Here is a 27,087-nt window from a genome sequence, read left to right on the forward strand (position 1 = left end):
TCTCTGTCCTCAGATTGGCTCGTTCTTCATGATTAACCTCTGCCTGGTCGTCATTGCCACTCAATTCTCAGAAACCAAGCAGAGAGAGAGTCAGCTGATGAAGGAGCAGAGAGTCCGCTTCATGTCCAACGCCAGCACCTTAGCCTCACTTTCCGAACCGGGCTCTTGCTACGACGAGCTGCTCAAGTATCTGGTCCACGTGATCCGTAAGGGAGCCAAAGAGGCGGCCCGCATCTGCAGGTTCTTAGCACGTCGTGCGGGACTCACCATTGCCGCCTCGCCGCCTCCGGTGGAACCCCAACAAAGGCAAAGCCAGAGGCGGGGGAGGAGGAAGTCCTCCAGACAGGGCTCCTTTTCCGTCTATCATATGGCCCACCCGCACCCCCACTATCATTATCATTTTGGGAACGGCAGTGTGAGAGCAGGAGGGAACATCAGATGTCTGGAAGGTCAGGATGCCGACCCATCTTCTCAGAATGACAACAGCGTAGGAGCAAATACGACCTTAGCCCCGCCCCCTCGCTCGGTCGGTACCGCCGCTTCGGACAGCGACCTGGCAGGATTTGCCGTCGCCGTGCTCCACCGAGAAACTCCCTCAAGGGCAAACCTCTGGCAAACCCCCAGCCAATCGTCCTTCGCCTCGATGAAGAGGAACTCGGTGCCCTTCGCTGCGCCCGGCCTCAAGAATTACCCGACTCTCCAGGCCCGAGCTTTCGCCGAGTCCAGGCGAGGGAGCGTGGCGACCGGTACGCTGATGAACGTCAGTCTCAACGTTCCGCCGGCGCCGTACGGGAGAAGGCGGCAGAGCTTGGCGGACCCCTCAGGTAGAGCTCGGATCCTTTTCTGCAGCACACCTGTCCATCCCTCGTTTGATATCGGTCGCGTGCTTTCCCAGATGGTAGATGAAGCAAAACAAATGACACACATCCACTCAAAACCTTCCTTTTCATGCAATCACCTACTATTAGGATCAGACGCAAATGTGTTGTGATCAAGTCCAACATCAGAATAGCCTCCAGAATTCTTTCTCCGCACGAGAGCGAGCGAGCGAGCGAGAGAGAGAGAGAGAGAGAGAGGGAAAACATTGTAATTACAGTCAAATGTTAATGCTTGGTGTTGTAGCTGGCAAGTGCCAAGTTCTAAAAGGCAGCCACGCAGGCGGGCAGCCACGCAGGCGGGCAGCCACGCAGGCAGGCAGCCACCCAGGCAGCCACGTAGGCGGTGCGCTCAGCAAAAGTCAGGCCAAATGTGCTCAGGTTATACAGACGCCGGCTGCAGCCCAGTCGGTCTGCGGGGGGGGGGACCAAGCTCACGCATCGGCCGTCACGCTCCTTCTGACGCACACGCGAGCGTCCCAAATTGTTGCTCTTCACAGCGCCGCCCTTTATTTGTTTTGACATTTTTGTATGAAAGTCTCCACGCATGCTAGTATTTACTCATTTGTCTCTCTCGCTCAGCTGCAGGCCGGCCGTCCTCCTGCCAGCTGTCTGCTCGTGACCTCAGCGCCACCAGCAGCGTCACGGACGTGGCGGCCTTGACGCTGGAGCCCGAAAGTTGCCCTTACTGCGCAAAGGCTCTCGCCAACGAGTCGGAGGGCGGCACGGAGACGCCAGGAGATTCCGACAGCGACGGGGTCTACGACTTTAACAGGCGGGACAGTCGGCGGCGGCGGCGGCGGCGGCAGCGGGCCAAGCAAAAGCCCTTCAGGCTGGGCAAAAGAGCCGCAAAGGTGGTGCGCTTCTGGAGGCTGGTGTGCGATACCTTCAGGAAAATCGTGGATAGCAAATATTTTGGACGTGGGATCATGATCGCCATCTTGATCAACACTCTCAGCATGGGAATCGAGTATCACGAACAGGTGAGTGAGTCGTGATTGATGAATAGGAGTTCAAGATGAGCTGACGGTACACAGCTCATCTCATCTCATCTCATCTCATCTCTGTGTGATTGTGTAAGCTCCCACCGGCCCAACTGGAATTCCGGACGTCTCTCTCCGGACTTGTTTATTTACGCCGGCGTAATTGCAGCCATGTGAGAGAAAATGCGTGACGACGAGAGCGTATGATGACGACATGACAGACAGAGAGAGAGAGAGAGAGAGAGAAGGGCGGATTGGACTTAGTCAAGGCCAAAAAATGACATATCGTAATGCTTGCAGTTTTGTACCACTTAGTACAAACATATTGTACATGCTTGACACTAAAAGGGCAATGGGTATGGGCTTACTATTAGCGTGAGCTTGTACGTAATGGGTTCCGATCTTGATGAAGATGTTACTTTGGCTGTCTGTCTGACCCAGCGCATCTTTTATAGGCTTCTCAGCTCCACCTCCAGTTTTCCGCCTTGTTTTTCTACTTTCTTCTGCCCTTGCTCCCCACACCTACCTCTGTGTCTTGTTGGCTGCTTCGTTTCTTTTTTGTTTGTGCTTCTTTTTTTATTGCCGCTTATTATTCCATGTGCTTCTCACTCGCTCCTATGTCATTTTTTGCTCTATTTGGATCTGGATGGGCGGCTGTCTAATTTGGAACTGACAGATTGATGCTTGTACGTTACCCGTGTGAGTTATGTACAGCAACAAGGTGATGCCTGAAATATAAAGTAGCCTCCTGATTAGATGGCTCACAACAGCTAAAGACATCTCGTGTCCTTGGTGTTACCGAAGCAGGCCATCCTGAACTTTCCCTGTCGATGACATGGAACAGAGACCCCCCCCCCCCCTCTTGTCTGCTTCCTTTCTGATAAACACAAACACTCAACATCCACTATGGTATGAGGCTAGCAAACTAAGGCGAGTGCGTAGAATGGAAGATGAAGAGTGTTGGGGCTTGGCTGGCTGGATAAAAAGATGATTAAATAGAGTGTTGGATAGGGACGACAGACTCGGAGGTGAAGGGATAGACGACGGGAGGGAGATTATGGCAAGAGGAGTGGAAGCAGACGGCTTGGACGTGTCGGATGATGGCGTTTGGGCTATATCTCCGTCCCCTTTGAGAACAACATTTCCATTTAGGGTGGAGATGATGGAATGGTTGCGTCTGCCACCACGCAACAAAACGACTCTGGAATTGAACACAAGCGCATTGTAAGCATTTGCTTATCTGATGGCTCACCACAATGAGACGGCTTTGGGTGTGATGCGCTTGCTCCTAATCTGGCTGTGAAATGACAGAATGACTGGGGTGAGCAAAAGATGCCTTGACTTATTTCCTCATTCACTGACATGCCAAATCACAGTCTGCATTTACCTGCCAAGTACTGTTTGAATGACATGTTGGCTCTGGCAAATGTTCCCGCAAATCAACAAACAATGAGTCTCTCTCTCCCTCTTTATTCCACGCTTGGAATTCCTTCCGATACCGCAAGCCTTGATGGAAGCGACACGCTCGGTCGGCGTCATTAGCAGTCGGAGGCATTCCATTTGGATGATATCACATCAGATTAGGCGGCATTACATTGGCGCTAAGCAGATGACGCATCAAACGCGCTTCACCTCCCTCCAAACGTCGGCGGGAGCCTCATTACACAGGAAACGGACAGCGAAGGAGGCAATCCGACACCTCTCGGAGTTGCCGTTATTGAATTAAGAAATCAATTCATTTCAACATTTTGAATGACATTTTTAGATTTCATTTCAAAAAAGTCTTTTAATTTGAAACACGCCACCGTGGTCAAATGTCCAAGAAAGCATTTGACTCTTTGCCGGAATCATGTTTGAGGAATGACGACTATACAAGACAAAACAACTGCAGAGCAGAAACAATATAAGAAAAAAAAAATCAAATAATGATCAATCTCATGGCCAGATTGCGGCAATCCAAGTCTCAGCTCATAAAAATTGTATTTCTTGTTTTGGCTTAGCAAGCACATCTATAAAAGAGGTGTGTGTGTATTCTGTGTGTTTGGGGGTGGCTTTGAAAATGCATACTTGCGATAGAAGAGCATGTTTTAGTTCAGAACGCTGATATAAAACAATGCAGTTGTTTACCCTTTGAAGTAGTCTTTATGGCCACTGCTATCAGGTGGATGGATGGATGGATGGATGGATGCACGGACGGATGGATGGATGGATGGATCGATGGGGATGCACGGACGGATGGATGGATGGATGGATCGATCGATGGATGGATGGACGGACGGACGGACGGACGGACGGAACAAAGCAGATGGATAAATCCGATACATGTGCTGCTGCCTGGGCGACAGACAATGAGAAAGAGGTTCGATGAGACCGATACCGTTTGATTTGCAGCAAATGGGCTGCGAGCTGAGCTACACACTGTGGATTATGTAGGCGCATTATTCCTTTTCAAGTGGAGCCAGGAATTGAACCAAATGCTACATTTTGACTCCACTACTTCAATTGCTAGCAAGTGACATCATCAATCTTTGTCACAACATCCATTCTTTTTCCCCTGAACTGATTTGGTCATTTCAGGTTTGCATCATTTCCAAACTGTAAAGTGGAAATCTGTCTATCGCTCATCTATTCTGTTCATTTTTCGACTCTAAATTGACCGTGGCAGGCAACAGCATTTCAGTTTCTGCTCTCATTTCTTTTGCTTGCAGTATAAAACAAAAGCGAGTTGAGACGTTTAATTGCGCTACATTTACCATACCATCAGAGCAGAGCGAGGCAGGAACGTTTAACAGTTTGCCAGAAAAAAACACCAGGCTTCAACATGGCCAAATTTCTTGGTCTTGACCTTTTTAGACGACCGCCATTTTTTTGCTGTATAAATAAATAAATAAATAAATAAATAAATAAATATATATATTTTTTTTTTAATGAAAACGTACAAATAATAATAATAATAAATAAATACAAAGAATAAAAAAATCCATTTGTTTCCATGTCACTGTAAACACCAGAAGCACACGCCCATCATTTCTTTCCATGACCTTAACTATTATGAAACCGATGATGGTTGACTTCAAACAAATGAGTGAGGTTGTTTCTGAAGGACGCACTACCGTACGATGGTGCAATATCGGGCCTCGGTATTGCTGGTCCATTTTCCCTCCCCCGGGCGCCGGGCCTTGGTATTGTTGCGTTCGAGTCTTAAGGGAGTTATGACTTAATACTATGCAATGTCTTGTCCAGACTTGCTCGCTAAAGTTTGATGCAGCTCACTGACTTTCGACCAAACACCGTTCATGTGCAGCTCCTTTTCCATCCTTCTTCAAACAATTTCCGTAAAGCTCAGAGTGGTTTGTTCATGCTGACAATACGGGTGCAAACCACTTTTCTTTTCTGCTCGTTTTGAAAAAATGATGCTTACACATTCATAGTGTCCAGCCATTAGTCGCAGCCCACCAAGACGAAGGCAGCGTTTACGTGAAATGACATGACCTTCTGGTTCAACGTACGCAAACGTAGGAATATTGGACACCATCATGGTCCATTCCAGCAACATACTGTCGATCAAGGCACCCACCTCCCATTCTTTTTGGACACGTCTGTCTGTGCAAGGCGTCGGTCCAAACAACACCATGTTTGAATTGTGTTTATTGGACGGAGATGAAAGGCCTCACGGCGCTTGTCTGGGGCGTCGCATCAAAAAGCATTTGGCTCTTTTCACCACTCGCTGCCATCATAGCCCAAACGGGCGATAGAGCTCTGATTTGCATACTCTGTCTGTCGTGTTTGGATGTGCCTGGCTGGCCTTTTATCGCTTGGCCGCTGCTTTTTCGGTCTGCTTGTTCTCTTATTTGTTCCATTCTCAATATCACAGACAGATGCGTGCCAGTTGTTTGATCTTGGCGTGAGCGACAGTTCTCTGATGAGCTCCGAGCAGACATTTTGCTGCGGCTTTGCTCGCTGCGCGTCCGTTTGGCCGTGAAACAAAAGCCGAGCGAGCGAGCGCGTCGTATGCGGGAAAAGACGCCTTTCTTTTCATCCTCGGCATGCATTTGCGTGTGTGACAGAGCAAATTTGGGAGATTTTCTTGTCGCATAAATGGATTGCTTTAGGCTGCTGGATTTCATGCTTCTATAATCAATACACACTTGCGTATTCAGGAATGATGACTCGGCATTGGGGTTGGAAGGAGAAAGATCAAAATATGCCACAATTTTAGTTTTTTCCGAACCTCCCTGCATTTTCGCCCCCCCCCCAAAAAAAAGAAACAACAACAACCCAACAACACTTTGATTAGTTTTCAATTTTAATGAGCCGTTTTTTTCTTTCTTTCTTTCTTTCTTTCTTTCTTTCTTTCTTTCTTTCTTGCTTTCTTTCTTTCTTTTTCCCCTCCAGCCTGACGAACTGACCAATGCCTTGGAGATCAGTAATATCGTGTTCACCAGTCTCTTCTCCCTGGAGATGCTGTTAAAGGTTTTAGTCTACGGACCTTTTGGATATATTAAGAACCCTTACAACATCTTCGACGGCATCATCGTAGTCATCAGGTGAAATGCGTTTGACAGTCAACCAAGTTGGGTCGTGGCTTGAGTCTCATGTCTATTGCTTGCTGTGTCATCAACTAGCGTGTGGGAAATTGTGGGCCAGCAAGGCGGAGGTTTGTCCGTGCTGAGGACCTTCCGGCTCATGAGGGTGCTGAAATTGGTCCGATTCATGCCGGCCCTTCAGAGGCAACTGGTGGTGCTGATGAAGACCATGGATAATGTGGCCACCTTCTGCATGTTGCTCATGCTCTTTATCTTCATCTTCAGGTAAGCAGAGCGTGTGAATCAGGGATCATTTGTCAGATAGAAATGTCTTTAGCAAAAAGTTACTTGTTATTTGTTCAAAGTTATATTATAGAAAAAAGATGCCACGTCGTTTTTCCTGAAAGGTTCGGTCATATAATAAATAAATGACTTTGACTGGCTTTTTCCCACTGCACTGACAATAATGGGCCATCCACCGTGGCGCTCTCCATGGTGCTGAAGCCATCTGCATCTCATTAAACATTGACAACCAGATGACTCTCAGCTAATCAGTGTTAACATCATTATTTCTCAGTCAGAGCTCACTAAAGAATTCAAAGCATTGTGTTGCCGGTGTTGATATTCATCTTAAGTGACTGGAGTTGATTGGGTGTGGTGTTAACTTTCACTTTATTCTAACCTTCATTGTTGCCATTCATTCCTCCCTGCGCTCAGTATTCTGGGGATGCATCTGTTTGGTTGTAAATTTGGTTCCGAACGGGACGGAGACACCCTGCCCGACAGAAAAAACTTTGACTCTCTTCTCTGGGCCATTGTGACTGTTTTCCAAGTAAGTATTCCAAATTCAGGTCTTACCAAGACCATCTGTGGTGTTATAGTAAATGAAATGTATGCTTTCCTCCTCTGCCGAACACACTGACTGACAGGGTCGATTCATCTTTTTTTTTTCTTTTCCCCCCCCCAGCTACTTTCCATTTGCTAGTCTGTTACATGGATCAAGTAGGCTTCCTTCTTGTGTCCTGCCTTTTGGAACATGTTCATCCCAACCCTGTTCTTATCATCTATGCATTACCCTGTCACTATGATTATGTTCATCTACATGATCATATGTATGTTAATTATACATACGGCGTCTACAGAGCCTGACGTTTCAAATAATGGATCGGACGTAGGTATAGTCCTAGAAATGGTCGGTGTCGAGTGCGGAGGAGGCAAACAACGTACACGATACGTGAATGAATAATTGTAGTCGTTGCAAGTTTTGCATCTTGCACATTTGATGCGTTGCACAACTTGACTCCTCCCTCCCTCCCTCCCTTGTAGATTTTAACCCAAGAAGACTGGAACAAGGTGTTATATAACGGCATGGCATCCACAACCCCGGTAGCAGCTCTCTACTTTATTGCCCTTATGACTTTTGGTAACTACGTTCTGTTCAACCTGCTGGTGGCCATCTTGGTCGAAGGCTTCCAAACGGAGGTAAAGTAGGCCTTGTTGTTTTTTCTCCCATATCGTGAATGCAAAGTGATGACAAATATCTTACCCCCAGGAAGATGACCACGTCTGATATTCTGATGATACGATGTGATTATTTATTGATTCTTTGCGCGAATGGCAATTTGTCATTCTGTTGCACATGTTTATGCCCAAGGGCATGTTATCAACTTGAATTATCGTCGCACTCTCCGCGAGAGTGAGTGGATCAAATATGGCACCAGCGTTTTCTTCCTCAGGTCACCGGTAGACCTCTATAGACCTTGTCGTTGACTCCAATTCATCCTTTTCGTGCCATAGGACTGTAAAATTCCATGAGCTATTCTTGGCTGTACTTCACGTCGCTCTTGGAAAGTTTATTTTTGAATTGCCAAACTTCCCTCTTGTCGCCGTTGCTAGGTAACACATTGCTGAACGATGCGAGACAACAGAAATGCACAGCTCTGCGTCGAAGACTCAAAAAGCATACATAAGAATTGCTATGAAGATATTCTCATCATTTATTTTAGTTTTTTCCGTGGCGCATGAATTCCCCAATTCTCTGGTAGCCAGGCTCTTTCTCATGCAAGTGTCCAGTATCTGCTCCTGAGAGTGCAAATATTATGATGGGATATTGTGGGACATACGTATGCAAGCAATCCCGCATAAGATGATGCATGGGTGCGAAAGGCATGCATGTATTCAACGATGCAATGCCATGCCATGCCATGCCATGCCATGCCATGCCATGCCATGCCATGCCATGCTATGCTATGCGGCAAAAGGTACAGAGCTACTGTACTTCTTTTCATCTTCTGGCTGCTTTTGAACAAATGGAACACAGACCATGGCTGTCCACTTCACTGTTACCCTCTGACCTTCCTGCTTCCCTGTTATGGAGGCTGCTAATGGACGAGCGCGGCCGGCTCATTTTGTCGGACGGGAAATTGGCTGCGACGTGTTTTTTGGCATGGTGACCTCAGAATGAGGTTGAATGAATCCGAATGACTGTCTGCTCGTGTCTACTGCCTCTCACTTGCGTGTGCTTGTTTTAATGCGTGCTTCCCTCCCTCCCTCCCTCCCTCCCTCACCTGTTTTGCTGCGCCAATCACTTCCACTGTAGGAAGTGAGCAAGCGGGAGGACTTGCATGCCCAACTGAGTCTAATTCAGCTGCCTGTAGATGCGAGGGTATGTACGGTAAAGCACGGCAGCTCCCTTCCCTTTCTCTACCAACAGCTCCTCCCCATCTTTCCCTCTGCCTTCCCCATTTACCTCTTCCCTCCACTACTCTATAATGATCCGAATCATTTTCAATCAGAAAAAAATGAGAGCAAAGCACACGTGCAGTTCTGATGCTTTTAAGTGGTCGAGCAAAAATGGTGAGAAATAGTAGTCAGTTCATTCGGATCTCTCAATTTGCTATTTCGATCTTTGAATGAATGCCTTGTTTCACCTTAGATAGACCAAAAAGATGGACTACGAAGGAACACACTATAATAATAATAATAATAATAAGATGATTGCTCTGATTGGAGTGAACCAGCAAAAATGCTTCAACACATGGATACACTATACTGTGTGCCATGCTTTTCCCTTCCCTTTAAAAGCAGCATGAAGCCAGCCACCAGCTGGCAATAAGATCGCTCTTAGTCTGGTCTCTCCTACGCTCCAATGTTACCCAGCTTTGGCTGCAAAGTTTCAACGTCCCATTTAGGAACAAAACCTATCATGGAAAGCACACAAGCACTTCCTTCGATCAACATCCATCTGCCATGTGGACCTGTTTTGTAATTGAGCTCCTCCTGTGAGCCGCTGGTGTCTATTAATGTTTGGCTATCTACAACAGGTCTGCTCTGGCCTGCCTTATCTCCTGCTCCAGCCACCATGCCCGAATTGGCAGATAAACAAACTGTCTAAACATCCCGGCTATTTTATCACCAAGGATTTCCCTCAAGACTACACACACACACACACACACGCACTCCTTCCCTGACCTCCCACCAATGCAGCAAAGCGACACGTCCACCTTTCCACTGGCTTATTTACCCTCAATTATAATCCCTGAGTAATAAATCAGGTTTAGTCACATGGAATGAAGCGCCGATTGTGCCGTTCAGGAGTCATGAAATCTACTTACAGAGAGCCTAAATAAAAGAAATGCATTTTTCCCTCTTGCTGCCATTAAAAAAAAAACAAAATCAGGCCACAAGATCAGACATTTTTCTCTCTGAATGCTATAATAACTAAATGCAGAAATCTGAGCAAAATCGCAAGCACGGAACAGCCCAAGGACCTCTTGGCTTGATTAGGCTCCGCCCCAATAGCAACCCTCCCCTCATTTTGTCCCACTCCACCAGTCTGGCTAAATCAGGAAATCAGTTTCAACGAGAACATGTAAATGAGTGCTTTGATTTTTCCACCAAGAGTGTGACTCTTTGGATGTTGGGCTAACCTGTAACTTAAACACGGGTAAATACGTAGTCTATAGAATTAAAGGTTAGATGGAGTTGAGAAAGTAAGGAATTGCCCCCCCCCCCCCCCCCCCATGCATGCTCATCTTATAGTGTTTCAGTGTTGTTCAGCATTCCGATTTTTGCATGCATACACAGTGTAACCCCCCCCCCCCCTCGTGAACTCTGGCATCTTCACCTGCCTGTGGCCTTGCCTCCAGTGACTGATCCCAAGGTCACATCTGAGCTGTTACTTCTAAGCTCAACACTGAGAGGCAACGTTCGAGCGCCCGCCCGCCCGCCACTCACTGTGTGATCACTCTCGATTGAAACCAATGATTTCCACATTTTGCCTGTGTATATGTGTTTGTGGGTCAAAGGGAGATGCTTCCAAACCCGGTTCCGAGATTGATTCCTGTGCCCGCAGTATGGAGGATGTTAACGGCAGTAAGAGGGATTTATCAGCTTCCGCAGGTGAGTTTCTTTCTTTCTTTCTTTCTTTCTTTCTTTCTTTCTTTCGATATGATCTCCTATACGACATGCTATATTTCTTGATTGCCAGCTTGACTTGACTTGACTTTCTTGTCCTGGCCTGGCCTTCATTTTTCTCTCTTGCTAGTAGTGCCTGTAAACGGTCATGTGGATTTGAAGAGCAGCCTGACTCCTCCACTGATTACTCACACGGCAGCAACTCCCATGCCTATACCTAAGTTACCCGTCACGGGTGAGCCCATCCAGGGTTACGAGTCCCGCCGAGGCAGCAGTGTCTCTGTAGAAGCCGCCTGCTATGACAAGTCACCGCCGGTCAGTGTTGGGCTTTAGCGACACACACGTACACAAATGTCACCGTATAAAAGGCGACCGAAATAATGATTCGAAAAAGACTTGCGCCTTTTCTTTCCGTACCAGGAGTCCATATAATGAATGAACGAACGAACGAGCGAGCGAGTGAGTAAATGGACTCGTGACAGGAAGTCAATTAATTGTAGTGTGTCGTGATGATGATGATGGATGGATGGATGGATGGATGGATGGATGGATGGATGGATGGTTGGAAATGAGTTAAGGCAGCTCGACGACCACTGCGCACTCCATTTCTGTCAGATTCACACACTTTCTTTTCATTTTGATCAAATGAAGATTGACAGATTGACTCAGTCATTCATGAGAGCTTAGCAGTGCAAGTTCATGACAGTCAGTCAAAGCCTGATTGTCGATTCCAAACGAGCGTATTTGTACGTTTTCATCGTTGTGTCTTTTTTACCACCAAAAGTCGAGCGCCCGAAGCGCTTCCCCTTACGCACCTCGGAGCACGGGTAGCGGCCGCAACAGCCGCCGATCGAGCTGGAACAGCCTGGGTCGCGCCCCGTCCCTCAAACGCCAGAAGCGCCAATCCGGTGAGCGACAGTCGCTCTTATCCGAAGAGGGCGGCTCGAGCTCGGAAGAAGGCGGATTGATGGAGCAAGATGGCGCCTCCTTGGCCAGGACAGACTCCATGTCCCGGTCGTATCGCCGCAGGATGGAGTCCGTGGAGACGAGGAGCTCCGTAGATTTGCCACCCGATGCCCTGCTGCAGGTCGGGCACACGTGTGATCTTTCATTTCAAACATAGTACACAACTCCTTGTCTCGTCCTCCCCCCCCTCCTCCTCGTGTAGGTTCCGTACCTGTATCGCTCAGCGAGTATGCACAGTTCGAGACCCCCTTTAGCGGGGACCTTCCGGCCCGGAGAGCATAGCGACTGCAACGGGAAAGGCACGCCCTCACTATTGGGCCAGGTCTCATTGGAGGAGAACGCTGAAGAGGAAAATGCTGAGGAAGACGTTCATCTGGTTTGTGTCGCCGTTCGCTTTCTTAATCACTGGAAGGTTGCAGGATCAACTATATCCACGAGCCTTCTCGGTGTTACGAGAATCATAAAGAGAGCGTGTGTGTGTGTGTGTGTGTGTGTGTGTGTGTGTGTCTGTGTGTGTGTGCGTGTGCGTGCGCGTGTGCGTGCGCGTGTGCGCGTTTCCCCCCCCCCGCAGGGTCGTCTGGCCAGATTGTTCCGCTGGCTGGAAAAGAAACAACCCGAGTGGTGTCGACAAAGAGACACCTGGTCGCTCTACCTTTTCTCTCCGGAGTCAAGGTAGACCTCGTGTAATCTCTCTTTGAGTCTGACTCTTTCCGAGCGCTTCCTAAAGGAAAACATCGACTTGTGAATGCAGGGAAAAGCTGATAACTCGGTCCTCCGGTTGACGGGAAGGCAATTTCACATTGCGTCTGACTGGCATCGTACGCTTTTGATTTCAAAGCATGCTTTGGATTGGCTTTTCTTGCGCGCTTCCAAAATCATTTTTTATTCCGTTCCAAATTCTTACTTCAGAAGCATCTTTTATCCGTCCGTCCGTCCGTCCGTCCGTCCGTTTCTGCCATGTCAGGGGTGAGTAAGCAGGAGCAAAGGGAGTTTCTCTTTTAAAGTGTTGCGTGTTATCTCGGTCACATGCACAATCCATTGGCTCCTCTTTGCGGGTCTTTAATCTCTGGCTCTAGCTGCAGCGTGTTTGGGGCCGCTGAGGCTGAAGGTTGCAACACAGTGGCAGCATTGGAACATTGCAGCCGTTTAAGCAATGAGAAATAACAAACAAAGCATCTTTGGTCATCAAATTGGAAAACACCAAGAAGACAATTGCCTGGCACCAAGCATATTTCAGGGGCAGCAGTGCCCGCACCAAGCATATTTCAGTGGCCCCCTCGAGCTCTGCCTGTGAGATCATTCTTCAGCATTGCAGTCATTGTAATGTTCTGATCGAACGGAATGAGAAGATTGAATAGCTTTCATGCCTTCTGAATACTTTCAGCTGGTTATCCGAAATCTTTTGGTCACACGATTTGACCGCTTTTGTTCTCGTTGCAGGTTTCGTTTTGCGTGCAAAAAGATCATCAACCACAAGATGTTTGACCATGTGGTGTTGGTTATCATCTTCCTCAACTGCATCACTATCGCCATGGAGCGGCCTCGCATCGACCCCACCAGTGCCGTGAGTCAAACGTGAAAAACCATCTATAGAAACGTGCGTCGGGAATAGTCCCCAAACGAGGGCAAGTTTCACCCGTTTGCCTTTTCTTCTCAGCTGCAGACTGGCCGTTGTGTCCATAAACCTAATGATTAGCTCAGCCATTATTATTGTTCTCCCTACTGAGCGAGATGTTCCGCAGATAGCTTTGATTGTGGTTGGGTCTCAGCAGACGCTCATTTTCTTTCTGAACCGCAGAGGAGACTTAAGCGATTCAATTATCTTTGTGCTGCCGTACGTGGCTAATGTCCAGGAAAGGGGATGGATCTTTGGCATCGTGGCTTTATGCAAACAAACGCAAATGGCCAATGGGCCAATGGGCCAATGGGCCGGGCCGGGCCGGGCCAATCTCCGAGCCAAGCCAAGCCGTGCCGTGCCGAGCCGAGCCGAGCCGAGCCCACGCGTTTGCCAGTGTTACTTTCCGATGTAGCTTGTCAGATGCGGCCGTTACGGAAATGTGACGACACGGGGCAAACCCAATTGGACTCGTTGCTCACTCGCTCTGTAAAAATCTTTTGGAATCAATAGTAGTTGTGCTAATTGTTGTACTAAGTTCATCTTGTTTTTCCTTTTTAATCACTTCACTGGTTTCTTTTATATCAAACAAATTATTGAGTGACGCCGCCAATCGGGAATCCGGATGAGAGTTAGTGTTGGGCTAGAACGGAGATGATTTATGTCATCGGGGTCAGCCAAACGCCGTTGAAGTTGTTTCGGATATTTCCTACAAGAGTGGAGCTGTAACATTTCCAGCCCATTACATTCTGGAAGTGAGTTACGGAGGATCGTAACTCTGCACATAAGTCATATAGCTTGCGAAAGCAGGTCAAGCTAAAATGAGCACTTTATCATGAGAGTTGATCTCTCCGTAGTACACACATTTCTTGTGTATTTGAACATAGCCCTGGTTTCCATCTCCAAACCAAAAAATGGATCTTTATTTCCATTAGAATTTCCTTCAATCAATCAATAAATAAATACATTCTTACAAGCTCGCAATATGAGGCTGCTGTCAAGCCAGGAATGTCTGAATCATCTTAGCAAGAAAGCCTTCCCAGTGAGGTCATGGCTCGCATTCCCAACGGCGGGATTGTCGCAGTCTGTGTCAGCGCGTCCGTCTTCCTCTGAGCATCTGCCACGGCCGACCGGCGGAGGTCGTGGGAAAGGCGACCACCTACACGCCCTTGCGGACATTCAGGCTCATGTCGGCCATGGTCATGGCAAGAGAGGGCGGAATTAGCTGAAACGACGAGCATTTTGTGACGGAATCCTTCCTATTTGTGCTTTTGCTTCGTGCTTTGAATTCCCATCCCACTCCGTCCAGCATCAGATGAGCATGCTCCCTCCCTCCCTCCAGGCAGCAGCCAATCTTGGGAGCACTCAATTGTAAACAGAAGTACTATAAGAAAATTCCACAATTGAGATAAGACTCAAATTTCCTTCCGGTCATAATTTGGATTTCTTGTGAAAGTGGTTTGTCATTGTAGTGTGTAAATCTTTTTTTTTTTTTTTCTTTTCCCCTCCGAACCACACAGGAACGGATCTTCCTAACATTATCCAACTACATCTTCACTGCGATCTTTGTGACTGAGATGACCGTCAAGGTAAATTTCCGTTAAGGAGTCCTCAACTTGAAGTAAAAAAAAAAATCACATGCATTATTCCTATCCAATTAGCATATGCTAGGCATTGATGAGCACCGTTAAACTACTATGCCTTCCTTCTTATATGTTTTCATCTCGATGGAATAAAAATAGTTTGAGCTGCTGCTGCTGCTGCTGCTGCTGCTGCTTTAAGTTTAAGACGGGGGAAAAAGTCAGGCCAACGCTATCATGATTTCTCTTTGTACTTTTTCTGTGATCCAGATTGTGGCTTTGGGTTGGTGCTTTGGTGACAAGGCCTATCTGAGGAGCAGCTGGAACATTCTGGATGGGATGTTGGTGATGATATCTGTTATCGACATACTGGTTTCTCTTATTTCCAATTCTGGTACCAAGATCCTGGGCATGCTCCGAGTGCTGAGGCTACTGCGTACTCTAAGACCTCTGCGGTGAGTAGTGACATTATACAATCAATTCAAAAAGAAATAGATGGATAGATACTATTCTCTCCAAGTCATGTGACCTGCTTTATTTCATCCCAAGAAGGCAGTGAAACTGGACTGTATTTCTGTCATCTTAGCAAGGTCTTGGAGTTAGAGGAGCTTTTACAAGAGAAAATTCTGCAACATTTCATTTGGTTGAGGGGAGAAATGAAATGTGGGGAGCAAAACAAAGGGCAACCAGCTCTCAGTAGAAGCCGATCTGTCATTTTGGGAGAAAAGGCAGCGTGGCAGCACGTCAAATAAGATTAGGCAGACTGTGTGAGGGCGGCCGAGACAAAGAGAGAGAGACGCAAACAGGAGACGACGCAAAATGGATGGAGAGGAAGAAGCTTAGTGGAGTCACACACTGTTCAATTGACGTGGCAGACATTTTTTTGCAAACTGCCACTGTCATGTAACATACCAAAGACAATGTCCAAAATTGCTTTTTAAGTCAGATTTGGGCTAATTAAAAGAAAATGGAAACAAATATCAAATCAATCAATCAATCAATCAATAATTCGATGCTGGTTTGAATGTCAGCTCGTTGTCTCTGCTGTTCCGTTGTGCCCGACGTTGGCTTGCCGGGCGTTTGAATGAAGTATGAGATTTTTTTTTTTTTTTCTTTCTTTTCTGGCAACACACTGGAGGGAAGCTCACACTGGCAGGAAATGCTGATATGTGCATCAGGATCAATCAATGGTCATTTATCTATGTGCTCAACTGCACGATTCATTCTTTCAGATGTCACTTGAAGCTGATTGTTCCAAGCGTGTAGTATGTTGTTGTTGTGGAGGTCAAAGAGTGGCTTTTCGAGATAATTCCCCCCCCCCCATGGTTAACCCCTGTCGGTCGAGCTCATCGGTCACTTGATGATGATGATGAAGATGTCATTAACCTGAAGCTTTCACTGCTTAATGTGTTTTGGACCGCAATGACTGAGCTGACAGAGGTGCCTGCCTGCCTGGCTGCCTGTCTCTGGCTGCCTGGCTGCCACCTGTTAAGTCACCGCGTGACTAACATTTTTTTTTTTTTTTCAACTCATAGGCATAATTATATTGTCTGCAAGAAATCCATTTGATGCATTTGGAAGGTGAAGACTGAAAGGAAGCATGTTTTGACGCCCTTCCTTTCTCTCCTCCGCATCGTATCTCGCTTGTGTTATTCCGAGTGCCTTAATTACATGCAATGTTTACACTGGGAGGAAGCTTGGCGCTTCTTGCCCTACTTGTTGTTTGCATTTTTTTTCAACGTCAGAGATGTGTTGCTGGAGCGGGAGAATATGCAGGCGTTCTTCCTTGGGCTTTTTTCATGTTCGGGAATGGCATTTAGCACACCGAAGTGAGCAGAGGTGTAAGGCCGAGGTCCGCATTTGCCAGCCTCGCTCGCAAAGAACGAGCCAGCTACTATTTCGATGGACTCTCAACGACTGAAAATTGTCCAACTGAAAGACTTCAAAGATCAGCAGTGAGGTGCAAAGCGATGAAATCCAACCACGGGCTGGCTATTCTCTGATCAATGCAATGGATCCGTGGCCTCGGTCAGCCCTGACTCCTTATTATCCTGTCATCTTAACCCTGTGCAATTGACTTTGCCTTCACTCGAGTGTCTACCCCTGGACACAAGAACAAAGACCGCCAGGAAAGAGCGGTGTAGATCAGCCAACCTTGCCTTTTTTGCAGTCAGTCTCTCATGACGTATTTGTGCCTTTGTTGTTGTTGCTTCCTTGTCTTGTCATTTATCGACCGTCGCGTGCGTATCAATGCAATCTGTGTCTTGTCTGTGTAAGCGCTACGTACTATGTGCGCCTTTTCAGCGGAACTATGTAAGCTGCAATCGAAACACTGAATTTGAATGACCTAAATTGAATCAGTCTTATTTCATTTGAGTCTTCACATTGAAAAAGCATACCGGAATTGTACGTGCCATTTGAATTCATTAGTTTGAAACCAAAGACTTTTTTCCCTCTAGAGCTTTATTGAGCGCTCACGGAAAATTCAATTTGATCTACGTACGTATTTCCACATTGGAATCGGCGCATGTGGGGACCACGCTAACCCTAACATTCATTTGGATGTCAAGTCCCCCCAAATAATGATAGCGTTTTGTGTTGCAGTGTAATCAGCAGAGCGCCTGGTCTCAAGCTGGTGGTTGAGACCCTGATGTCGTCACTGAAGCCTATTGGCAACATTGTGGTCATTTGCTGTGCCTTCTTCATCATCTTTGGCATCCTTGGTGTACAGGTAGGTAAGCGCTGCAATGGAAACAACAAAATGATGACAAAGGAAGCCTCTTCTGGAACATGCCGAGCCGCTAGGAAGAAATACTATTTGGGCCGCTCGAAAAGAAAAACTTCACTAACCCTAACCCTAACCCTTCACAAAAACTTGTAACGATGAGTCATTTTATGAAGATGAAGAAATATTACTGGAGAAAAGCAAAAAAAAAGCACAATTTTATGGGAACACATTTTAACAAGTGAGTATAAAAATGTCCATATAAAATCAAAGCGCTTTACCTCTTAAAATGAATGGAAAATCCAAGCCTCATCGATATGTATTTTTCTTCATGCTATTAATGTTGTATTTCTTTCTTTCTTTCTTTCTTTCTTTCTTTCTTTCTTTCTTTCTTTCTTTCTTTCTTTCTTTCTGTGTCCATGACTGGATGCTCTTTAAAAGCCTTCTGGAGTAATAACCTTGACCTTCCTGAAAATGTTTACAATCATTGCATATGCGACATGAAGGCAGTTTATACGTGGCTTTTCCAATTTTGCCTGATCTATTGAAAGTAAACTTACAGCGAGGAGCCCAAAAAGGTTCGGAATAGATTTAGCGGGACTTTTAAAGGTTTGTTTCCCTCCACAGCTCTTCAAAGGGAAATTCTTTGTTTGTCAAGGAGAGGATGTAAGGAACATCACAAACCGGTCCGACTGTTTACAAGCCAGCTACAGATGGGTCAGACACAAATATAACTTTGACAACCTGGGACAGGTCAGAATGTCCAGATCCTTGTGTTGTTGTTGTTGTTGTTGTTGTTGGGATTTCTTCTTTTAGGAAAAAAGTCTTCTTGACGCATCCATTTCAAACGTTCTCATTACCAGGCCTTGATGTCTCTATTTGTTCTGGCGTCAAAAGACGGATGGGTGGACATTATGTATGATGGACTGGATGCTGTCGGAGTGGACCAACAGGTACTGATGGCTCACTAAAACATTTGGACATGATATAGATGAAAGCCGCCGCTATGACGTGTGCGCGTGTGCGCGTGTGTGTGTTTCAGCCAGTGATGAACTACAATCCATGGATGCTGCTCTACTTCATCTCCTTCCTTCTGATCGTGGCCTTCTTTGTGCTCAACATGTTTGTGGGCGTGGTGGTGGAGAACTTCCACAAGTGTCGTCGCCACCAGGAAGCTGAGGAGGCCAAGCGCAGGGAGGAGAAGAGACTGAAACGCATGGAGAAAAAGAGACGGAGTAAGGAGAAGGAGCTGGCTGGTCGGTAGTCTTTCCACATCTTTCTGAGTCCTGCTTGGTTTGAGCCTGAGCCTTTTTTTTTTTTTTTTTGCTGTTTGCCTTTTGGTTTGGCCAAGTCTGGACCAACGCAATTGGTGATTTAGCAAAGTAGTGCTTTTTTTTTTTTAGTAGACTTCTCTTTTCTTCAACTCCAACTGATGAAGTTGGACTTCAAGGAAAGCTGCCCGTTTGCAGAGTGAGGCCAATCCCCCCCCCCCCCATTCTGCCTTACATCGTGCTTGGGTTGGCCCCCTTTGGAGCATGCCCGTTGAGTTCTTACAGACGGGGCTTGCATGGTGGTTTACAGAGCTCGAGGGAGGGGGAGTTGTTGGTCATGAATCCCCCCACCCCCCCTTCTTGCATGTTGTTTTAGTACAGCCGCCGGGGCAGGGATGGAGCAAAGCTTGAAAGATGAGGTGTCAGATCACCGGAGCTAAATGAGCGCTCTCCCCTTCGGCTGTATAGGACTTGATGACAAAGTGCTTGAGTGGTTGAGTGTAATTCCACTGCCTCTTAAACCTAAAACGCTGGCTAGCATTGAAAAGCGCCTTTGTGAGAATTAGGCGCTCGTTGGGCATACCAACAAGGAGCAGTGGACTCTGGTGTCCGAAATGTTCCCCTACGACAGGGGTCTCAATGTCCAGTCCTCGGGGGCCGCATTCCTACATGTTTTCCAAGTTTCCCTGATTGAAATGATCAGTTCATCCTCACGTTCTGCAGGAGCCTGATCATTGAATCGGGTGCGTTGAACGAGGGAGGGAAACTTGGAAAACATGTCGGAATGCGGCCCCCGAGGACTGGACTTTGAGAGCCCTGCCCTACTGTGTCTGTGGTCCTTTGATTTTCTGCAACTTTGGATCGATCTCCCTTGAGAAATACAGATGACTTGAAATGTCTGATCCCCGAGCCGTGCACACGTAGTCACTAGAGGCGGCCCGGCCCGGCCCGGCCCGGCCCGGCCTGTTGGTTCTCTTCCAAACAACACAAAACCTTCCTTGTTGGGCTTGTGGCAAGCTTTGTTTGAGGATTCATTTGCCAGGAAGGCTTTGCTTTGACCGGCGCGTACTATTAGGATCAAATGGTGTTGGCTTTGAGCAAAGGATCCACGAGAAAATATCAAGTCGTTTGCTGTCGTTTCCACATGAGAATGGTGGCCACGGGTTGATTGTTTTTCTTTCTACGCATAGAGAAAGAAAAGAAAAGAAAAGAAAAGAAAAGAAAAGAAAAGAAAAGAAAAGAAAAGAAAAGAAAAGAAACACGTAGCTAGTGGCAAAAAAGTGGACTCAGAATCACTGGAAAGACCAAATATGGGAAAATAAACCAGCTTAGCAAGCTTTCACTGCTTCCTTCTGGTCTTACTCCATCCCTCTTTCCCTCTTTCTTTCTCTTTGCCTTTCTCCCATCTGTCCTTACTTTCTCCCACTTCCTTACTAACATGGTCTCATTCCTCTAGATTTAATGGTTCCAGGGGTGAGTTGGGCCCTCTCTGAAGGCACATTAAAAGGTACCCCGTTCCCAGCATGCTCTGTTTTGTCCCTTAACACTGCCACTGACCATGAGCACCCACCATGGTGGCAAGGGTTGCGCAATCATGAGAGGTAGGGTCCCACCCATCACGTCGTCCCGCCCTCCTGCCTCTCTCCCATCAGCTCTTTGTCCACTGGACATTTTCTTTTTTTTTCCTTCTTCTTCTTCTTTGCTTGTCACTTTGGCTTTCACTGTCCACCGCACCGCACCGTTCAGGTCGCAATAATGGGTCCGTCGGAAACGGTCGGTAAAAAATGGATCGGAACCACGCCGTCTGTGGTTAGCAACGTTTTTTTTTATTTATTGCCTAGCAATAAAAAGATGCACTGTTATGCGCTTCAGGGGACAGTAAAAAAGTGTAATCATTTTCAATGGGTCCATTTATGGATGTCAGTCAAATATTGCTGTAATTCTTTCCAAAAAAAGTGATTTTTACCTAAAATGACTCAAACATGAACTCAATGGGTAATTGTGCTTCATGATATATCATGATATCAAAAAAATCAGGATAATGAAAACAAAACGCTGTTTCTCAATGATTTAGCATAAATTGATCTAATTCTTGTTTTTGCTACCTACCTTCAAACATATTTGATACATGGTATTGTAAAGCAATGACTAAAACAGGGTTTTTAAGATAACACCAAAAGTATATATTGGAGGAATACATTTTTTGTGATGTTAATTTTTGTTGCCAGTTTATTGTGAAGAAGAGGAAGAGTTTAGAGTGTGCAAATGAAATATACACATTTGCATTTATTGGACTGGATAGATGCATCACATGTATAGCTGTACTTGATCAATTCTTTGCCCTCTCCTCCCTCCTCCCGCTTTCCATATCTATCTATCTATCTATCTATCTATCTATCTATCTATCTATCTATCTATCTATCTATCTATCTATCTATCTATCTATCTATCTATCTATCTATCTATCTATCTATCTATCTATCTATCTATCTATCTATCTATCTATCTATCTATTCATCTATCTATCTATTCATCTATCTATCTATCTTTGCCACACGCACGCACGCATACAATGCCACAGTCTAATGCACACACGAATGTAGGTCAACACTAACAGAGATAAATCTGAGCGGAAATTACACATTGACTTTTTTCTCCTTTCTATTTCTCCATGGGAGATATGTCATTAGATGTAATTAATTGCATTGGTCCATTAGGGAGGGGCAGACTTGGGGAAAAGTCTCTCTCTCTCTCTCTCTCTCTCTCTCTCTCTCTCGCTCTCTCGCTCTCTCGCTCTTTCTCTCTCTCTCTCTCGCTCTCGCTCTCGCCCCCGCCAAAAGTGTAAACTCGACTTAGAATATGGAAGAATTTGGACTCGGAGGACATCCTCTCAAATTGCAGGTGCGTGTGTATTATTGATGCCACAAGGTGTAAAGTGAACATCTTCACCATTTGACCAAGATGAATTTATTGGCTCAAAAGTGTCATAGTGTACTTTGAATACAGTCTAGCATTTCAGTATTCCAAGGAGATGTAGAAAGGTCAAAGTCACTCATACGATGTATTGATGTCATCTCCGTTAAATGAGTGAATGAATTGTCCTCTGGATACATTTACTACTCCATTGACATGAATGATTCATAAGATTGTAGTCATTGAACGAGTGATAGCTCGCATGATGTGGCTCCCTGGGAAGCAAAATGGGAATGTAATCACCATGCAATCTTATTCATTTAGTAAAAGAAAAAAACAGGAATCATTATAAATGTTTCACAATGGGAACGTTCTCAATGAATGTTTTATCCCCAGAAACGTCAACAAGAGAGTGCAGGGGGGGTAGAAAGCCTGAAGCTTCAGCTTCAGCTTCAGCAAATGTGGCGAGGAAAGAGAACAAAGTGTGCTTTTGAAACGACAACTGATCACACCAATATGTGTCTTCCTGTCAGGTTGAGTTTATCTTGAAGATCTAAAAATAGAATCTTGCTTTCTACTTCCTCCAATTGAGTATAGCTACCGACTATATACTACGTATTTAAGAGGTTTCTTAATGACATCAAATGAATATTCAATATGTCAGCACTGTGTGACCAGGATTGAAATGTTACATCTATTTTTAACAGCCAGGCCATTTCTGCATGAGCATGTGTGCATGTGCAAACACCTCCCAAAAATTGCATTTCATTTTGCCACTGCTCTTTTTTGAGATCTTGCTGTACATTTGACGTTCCACCGTGCCTCAGATATACGATACGACATGATGGTACAAATTGTGGCTTGGCATATAGTTAGCAAGTTGATTGAATTGAATGAATTTCAAGGAAAACGTTTTGAAAATAGAGATGTTCGATCCCAATTTTTTTTTTTTTCAGACCGTGCAGCTTTTGAGTCGTCACCGATACTGATACCGAGCACCGTTGCCAATTGGGATACATACATACATACATTTCCGCCACCAAAAACGTCTATTTCTATCCCACTACAGCAATGTTGTATTTTTCAATTTTTAGTTTCTGATTATAAAACGAGCGACCGCAATAGGGCAGCCCATATTGGTATGGACCACGGTCGTGAGTACCGATCCCGTGTCATGAGACTTTCCAGGTATGGGCGCCGGCCGATATTGATACCCAATCCCGAATTTTAAACGTGGATGATGGATTTAAAATTGTACTTAGTGCACTCACATTTGTTGTCGTATTTCAATATGATCATCAGTATGAAATGTCAGATTAGCGTTAGCTGCGAGGCGCTTGAAATGCTATTGCTAATTTGTCTAATTGGGCTAATTGGCTACTAGTCGAAGTGTACTATTAAAGCATGTCCAGTAAAAGGTTAATGGTGTTGCTTCCCATTGTTCTGTGCCTTGTCATCCATCCATCCATCCATCCATCCGTCCATCTGTGCTGTCCTCGCGCCCCCCCTCCACTCATGCTGCCCAATCAGTCGCTTTCCTTTGCCATCCGACCCCACGTTTCAGTTGGTTCATTGCTCAAGTATGACTCAGAAAGAGGTGTCAGTCTGCCATGCAAACCAGCACAATGTACGTGTGTGTGTGCGTGCGTGCGTGCGTGCGTGCGTGCGTGCGTGCGTGCGTGCGTGCGTGCGTGCGTGCGTGCGTGCGTGCGTGCGTGCGTGCGTGCGTGCGTGCGTGCGTGTCTACCATGTGTACGACGTGCACAACGTGTTCATGGGAGAATCGCTGTGTCAACCGTGTGACTGGGCACAATGCAAATGTCTCACTCCAGTGTGTCTGAAAGTGCATTTGAGATTGATTGATTGATTGATTGATTGATTGATTGATTGATTGATTGATTGATTGATTGATTGATTGATTGATTGATTGATTGGTATCACATTGATTCTATGTCTTATTTCTTTGATGCTTTCCTTCTGGACTCTACAATTTGCTCTGCTGCTCCTCTCCACTTTGAGTCATGACCGGTGACTGTATTTTCTTATTCTCTCCCTTTCTAGGCCTTCCTTTCTTCCTCTTTGCTATTTATCGAGCAAGGAAGGCAGCAGAGCATTTTGGAATTCCATCTTGGGTTTTTTTTTGCCCGTTGTTATTGTCTGTCGACAATTGTTTTTAGACTCTGTGTTTGCCGGATTTCCAAAACAGGCTGCCATTTGACTCTGAAGGCAGACACAGAGCGTAAAGGTGGGAAGAGGTAGAAAAGCAGCCGCTGGAATGATCATAGACTCCAAATCTAGATGACGCTTTTAATCTTAAAAGAGCGCTGCTTTACATGCCCCCCCCCCCTCTTCATTTCACAGCCGTCCATATCATCACCAATCTTTTTTAGGTCTTGTACATCGGCCATTACATTTACTATGTGGAAGTCTCACCATCTCCAGATGCATTTAAAGGAGCTCCAGCAATTCCATAGCAGTATTGAGAAGATTTCACTTTTCACATTTAGATCACCACATTATGGGCACATGCACGACGTTCCACGATCACATGACCGACCTAACAAGAGTTACCGTCTGTGTTTCCCCAAATATAATAAATATATGGCGTACATTTTTGAGAGTGGCCAAATCCAAAAGCAACTCCCAGACTGAGTTCACCTCAAGCATTCCGTCGTGGCACCTGTCAAGTTTCGGACCATCTCATTGAAATGAAGAAAATATTCCGTTTTGGCCTTGTTTTTGGACCACAATTATATCAGGTGTCTGTGGATGAGCGAAGGCAGATTGTACGAAAAAGCATTTAAAAAAACGATCAGAAAATTGATCCATTCAAAGTCAACTCTAGCAAAAGTGGTACTATTACTTGACTAATTCTTTCCCTAAAACCCCCTGAAATAATCTGTCCTGGTGGAGCTACAGGTTCCATCATTGTGTGCATACTTCTTGCAGGTGCAGGCAAGACTTGAGGAACACGAGAATCTGGCTATTTCTTTCATGTTAGGTCTTTTTCCGGAGAAGAGTGTGTGAGGTGCGAAAGATGAGAGGACTCGATCAGAGGGACGTCGCGTGAGATTGGGAAACCTGTTATAAGTGGCACGTTGCTGCTTTCTAGAAGATCAATCGGATCGATATTGCGCAATATAATAGGAGCCACATCAAATGGTTCGGCTATATTTGAAAGAATTTGTCTTAAATCAATCTCTGACGGGTATAGACGTCAAACATTCATTTGGCAGTAAATGCGCAACATCTCTTCACTCTGTCCATGGACTGATCCTCCTCCTTTGCCGCCGCTACTCATCTGCAAATCTGTCATCCCAAATAAATATTGACATGAGCGAGCGACCGCTAACAAGCCTCTTTTTCAGATTGGACATGCCGCCGCTTGCTTCCGTAACAGCGCATTTGTAATGTACACTGTCTTAGCTCCTGTCTCATTCACTCACTTTATGAATGCCACCCTCCCTCCCTCCCTCCCTCCCCCCCTGCCCTCCCCCCTTTCAACAGAAGCTCAGAGTAAGCCCTACTACTCCGATTACTCCCCCACCCGTTTGGTTATCCATAAGATGTGCACCAGCCACTACCTGGACCTCTTCATCACCATTGTCATAGGGCTCAACGTCATCACAATGTCCATGGAGCACTACCAACAACCCAAGGTCAGGTGTGCTGTGCGGGAGGGAGGGAGGGAGGGAGGGAGGGAGGCCGAGTCATATTCACTACAAGCGACACAGCCCTTGCGTGCGTGTTTGGAGTTGGACTTTGAATAACGACGTCCTCTTCTTTTGCTCAGGAACTGGACGAAGCGCTGAAGATCTGTAACTACATCTTCACCGTCATCTTTGTTCTGGAGTCGGTCTTCAAATTAGTTGCCTTTGGCTTTCGACGCTTCTTCAAGGACAAGTTAGTAGTTGATGAATTGGGATAGGTCAGACACAAGTCTCCCAGATTTGCTTCAAGCTTTTGTCTTTTGACAACACGGTACCGATTGACGGCAAGCGTTTTTTTTAGCTCATCAGAGGACGATTGAAGCCTGTATGGAAGAAGATGTAAGCCCCGCCTCATTACACAGCCATAAAAGAAATGATTTCATAACTTTGGCTTCCCAATGAAAAGCACACTGTGGCACCAATTCATCACATGTCATGTCAGTCTTTTCGTGGATGAAATTCCTCTCGGGTCAACGCTCGTCAACATCGGAGCTTCCGTGAAGATGCCAATCGAAAGCGATGTGATTGAATGTACCGTCTGCGTCAATGGCGGCAAGTCATGCAAGTTTTTGCATGTGCGTAGATGGAACCAGCTGGATCTGGCCATCGTCTTGCTCTCCATCATGGGTATCACTCTGGAGGAGATCGAGGTCAACGCTTCGCTGCCCATTAACCCCACCATAATCCGCATCATGAGAGTGCTGAGGATTGCACGAGGTATGAGCCAACAGCCTCCAGACCTGATTTGGAAGAGGTCTTTGGAACGCATCCGCAGCCCGGGGACTCGCTCGGTCTCCCTCTTTGTCATTTGCGCATGGCGCATCTCAGCGTGGTGGCCAGAGGTGGCCAGAGGTGGCCAGACGCATCGTGACAGTAAGCGGGTTAAGCCGCAATTAACTGACACCAGATAGTAAATGAAGGAACCCAAAGAAAAGGAGCAGCGGAGTGATTCATCACTCCTGAACCAAAAATACATCATGAGATGAAGTGAGAAAGAGGAGCAACTGACAAAGTGTAGGATGAGGGCAAGATTCAGGAATGGGAGCATGAAAGATTGCATAGGTGCCGATTGGGATGTATGTTACACTGCTTGTGTTCTTTTCTTGTCATTCATTCCAAAACAACAACAACAACAAAACAGCAAAAATCAGAAATTGCACAGCCGAGCAATTGGGGGGGGGGGGGCCTGCGGTCCCCCCTTCTAGCTCTGCCCTACCTGTCTGTCCTCATGTGGCAGCATTTACTTCTACGAGCTAGTGATTGTGATGATTCAACGCGTCGCATAAAGTAGTTTGAACGAAATTGAAAATTCAACGTGAAGTTTTTGGTCACGCATTTGCATCTGCAACTTTGTGCCAAATCTCATGAAGCAACAAGAGAAAGTGCCAAGGTCACCTGTAAAATCAATGAGTGAACAACTACGATCCAGGATCTGAATGAACCTTTCGTTCTTCTGGAAGGAACACAATGTCATAAAATACAAGTGCAACAAATGAGAGCCATCTAA

At 46.0% G+C, this 27,087-nt stretch overlaps 1 protein-coding gene across 12 annotated transcripts in view; it reads left to right on the plus strand.

Annotated features, from left to right (window-relative positions):
* cacna1g (calcium channel, voltage-dependent, T type, alpha 1G subunit) overlaps positions 1 to 27,087 on the plus strand; it is a 74,634-nt gene that overhangs the window by 39,333 nt on the left and 8,214 nt on the right. For 6 of the 12 annotated variants that reach the window (XM_049759721.1, XM_068649432.1, XM_068649430.1 and 3 more), the window contains exons 8-29: positions 14 to 824; positions 1,458 to 1,858; positions 6,254 to 6,405; positions 6,484 to 6,669; positions 7,102 to 7,216; positions 7,711 to 7,866; positions 8,984 to 9,049; positions 10,692 to 10,785; positions 10,931 to 11,115; positions 11,585 to 11,887; positions 11,969 to 12,142; positions 12,338 to 12,438; positions 13,207 to 13,330; positions 14,902 to 14,970; positions 15,232 to 15,416; positions 17,566 to 17,692; positions 18,314 to 18,439; positions 18,550 to 18,639; positions 18,729 to 18,942; positions 25,378 to 25,529; positions 25,664 to 25,773; positions 26,164 to 26,297. In XM_049759721.1, coding sequence (XP_049615678.1) covers positions 14 to 824; positions 1,458 to 1,858; positions 6,254 to 6,405; positions 6,484 to 6,669; positions 7,102 to 7,216; positions 7,711 to 7,866; positions 8,984 to 9,049; positions 10,692 to 10,785; positions 10,931 to 11,115; positions 11,585 to 11,887; positions 11,969 to 12,142; positions 12,338 to 12,438; positions 13,207 to 13,330; positions 14,902 to 14,970; positions 15,232 to 15,416; positions 17,566 to 17,692; positions 18,314 to 18,439; positions 18,550 to 18,639; positions 18,729 to 18,942; positions 25,378 to 25,529; positions 25,664 to 25,773; positions 26,164 to 26,297 — 4,075 coding nt within the window. The remainder of the gene's footprint in view (positions 1 to 13; positions 825 to 1,457; positions 1,859 to 6,253; positions 6,406 to 6,483; positions 6,670 to 7,101; positions 7,217 to 7,710; positions 7,867 to 8,983; positions 9,050 to 10,691; positions 10,786 to 10,930; positions 11,116 to 11,584; positions 11,888 to 11,968; positions 12,143 to 12,337; positions 12,439 to 13,206; positions 13,331 to 14,901; positions 14,971 to 15,231; positions 15,417 to 17,565; positions 17,693 to 18,313; positions 18,440 to 18,549; positions 18,640 to 18,728; positions 18,943 to 25,377; positions 25,530 to 25,663; positions 25,774 to 26,163; positions 26,298 to 27,087) is intronic. The other 6 variants (XM_049759722.1, XM_049759724.1, XM_049759725.1 and 3 more) reach the window with 6 other exon arrangements.

This window comes from Syngnathus scovelli, chromosome 21 (assembly GCF_024217435.2).
Source record: "Syngnathus scovelli strain Florida chromosome 21, RoL_Ssco_1.2, whole genome shotgun sequence".
NCBI lineage: Eukaryota > Metazoa > Chordata > Actinopteri > Syngnathiformes > Syngnathidae > Syngnathus > Syngnathus scovelli.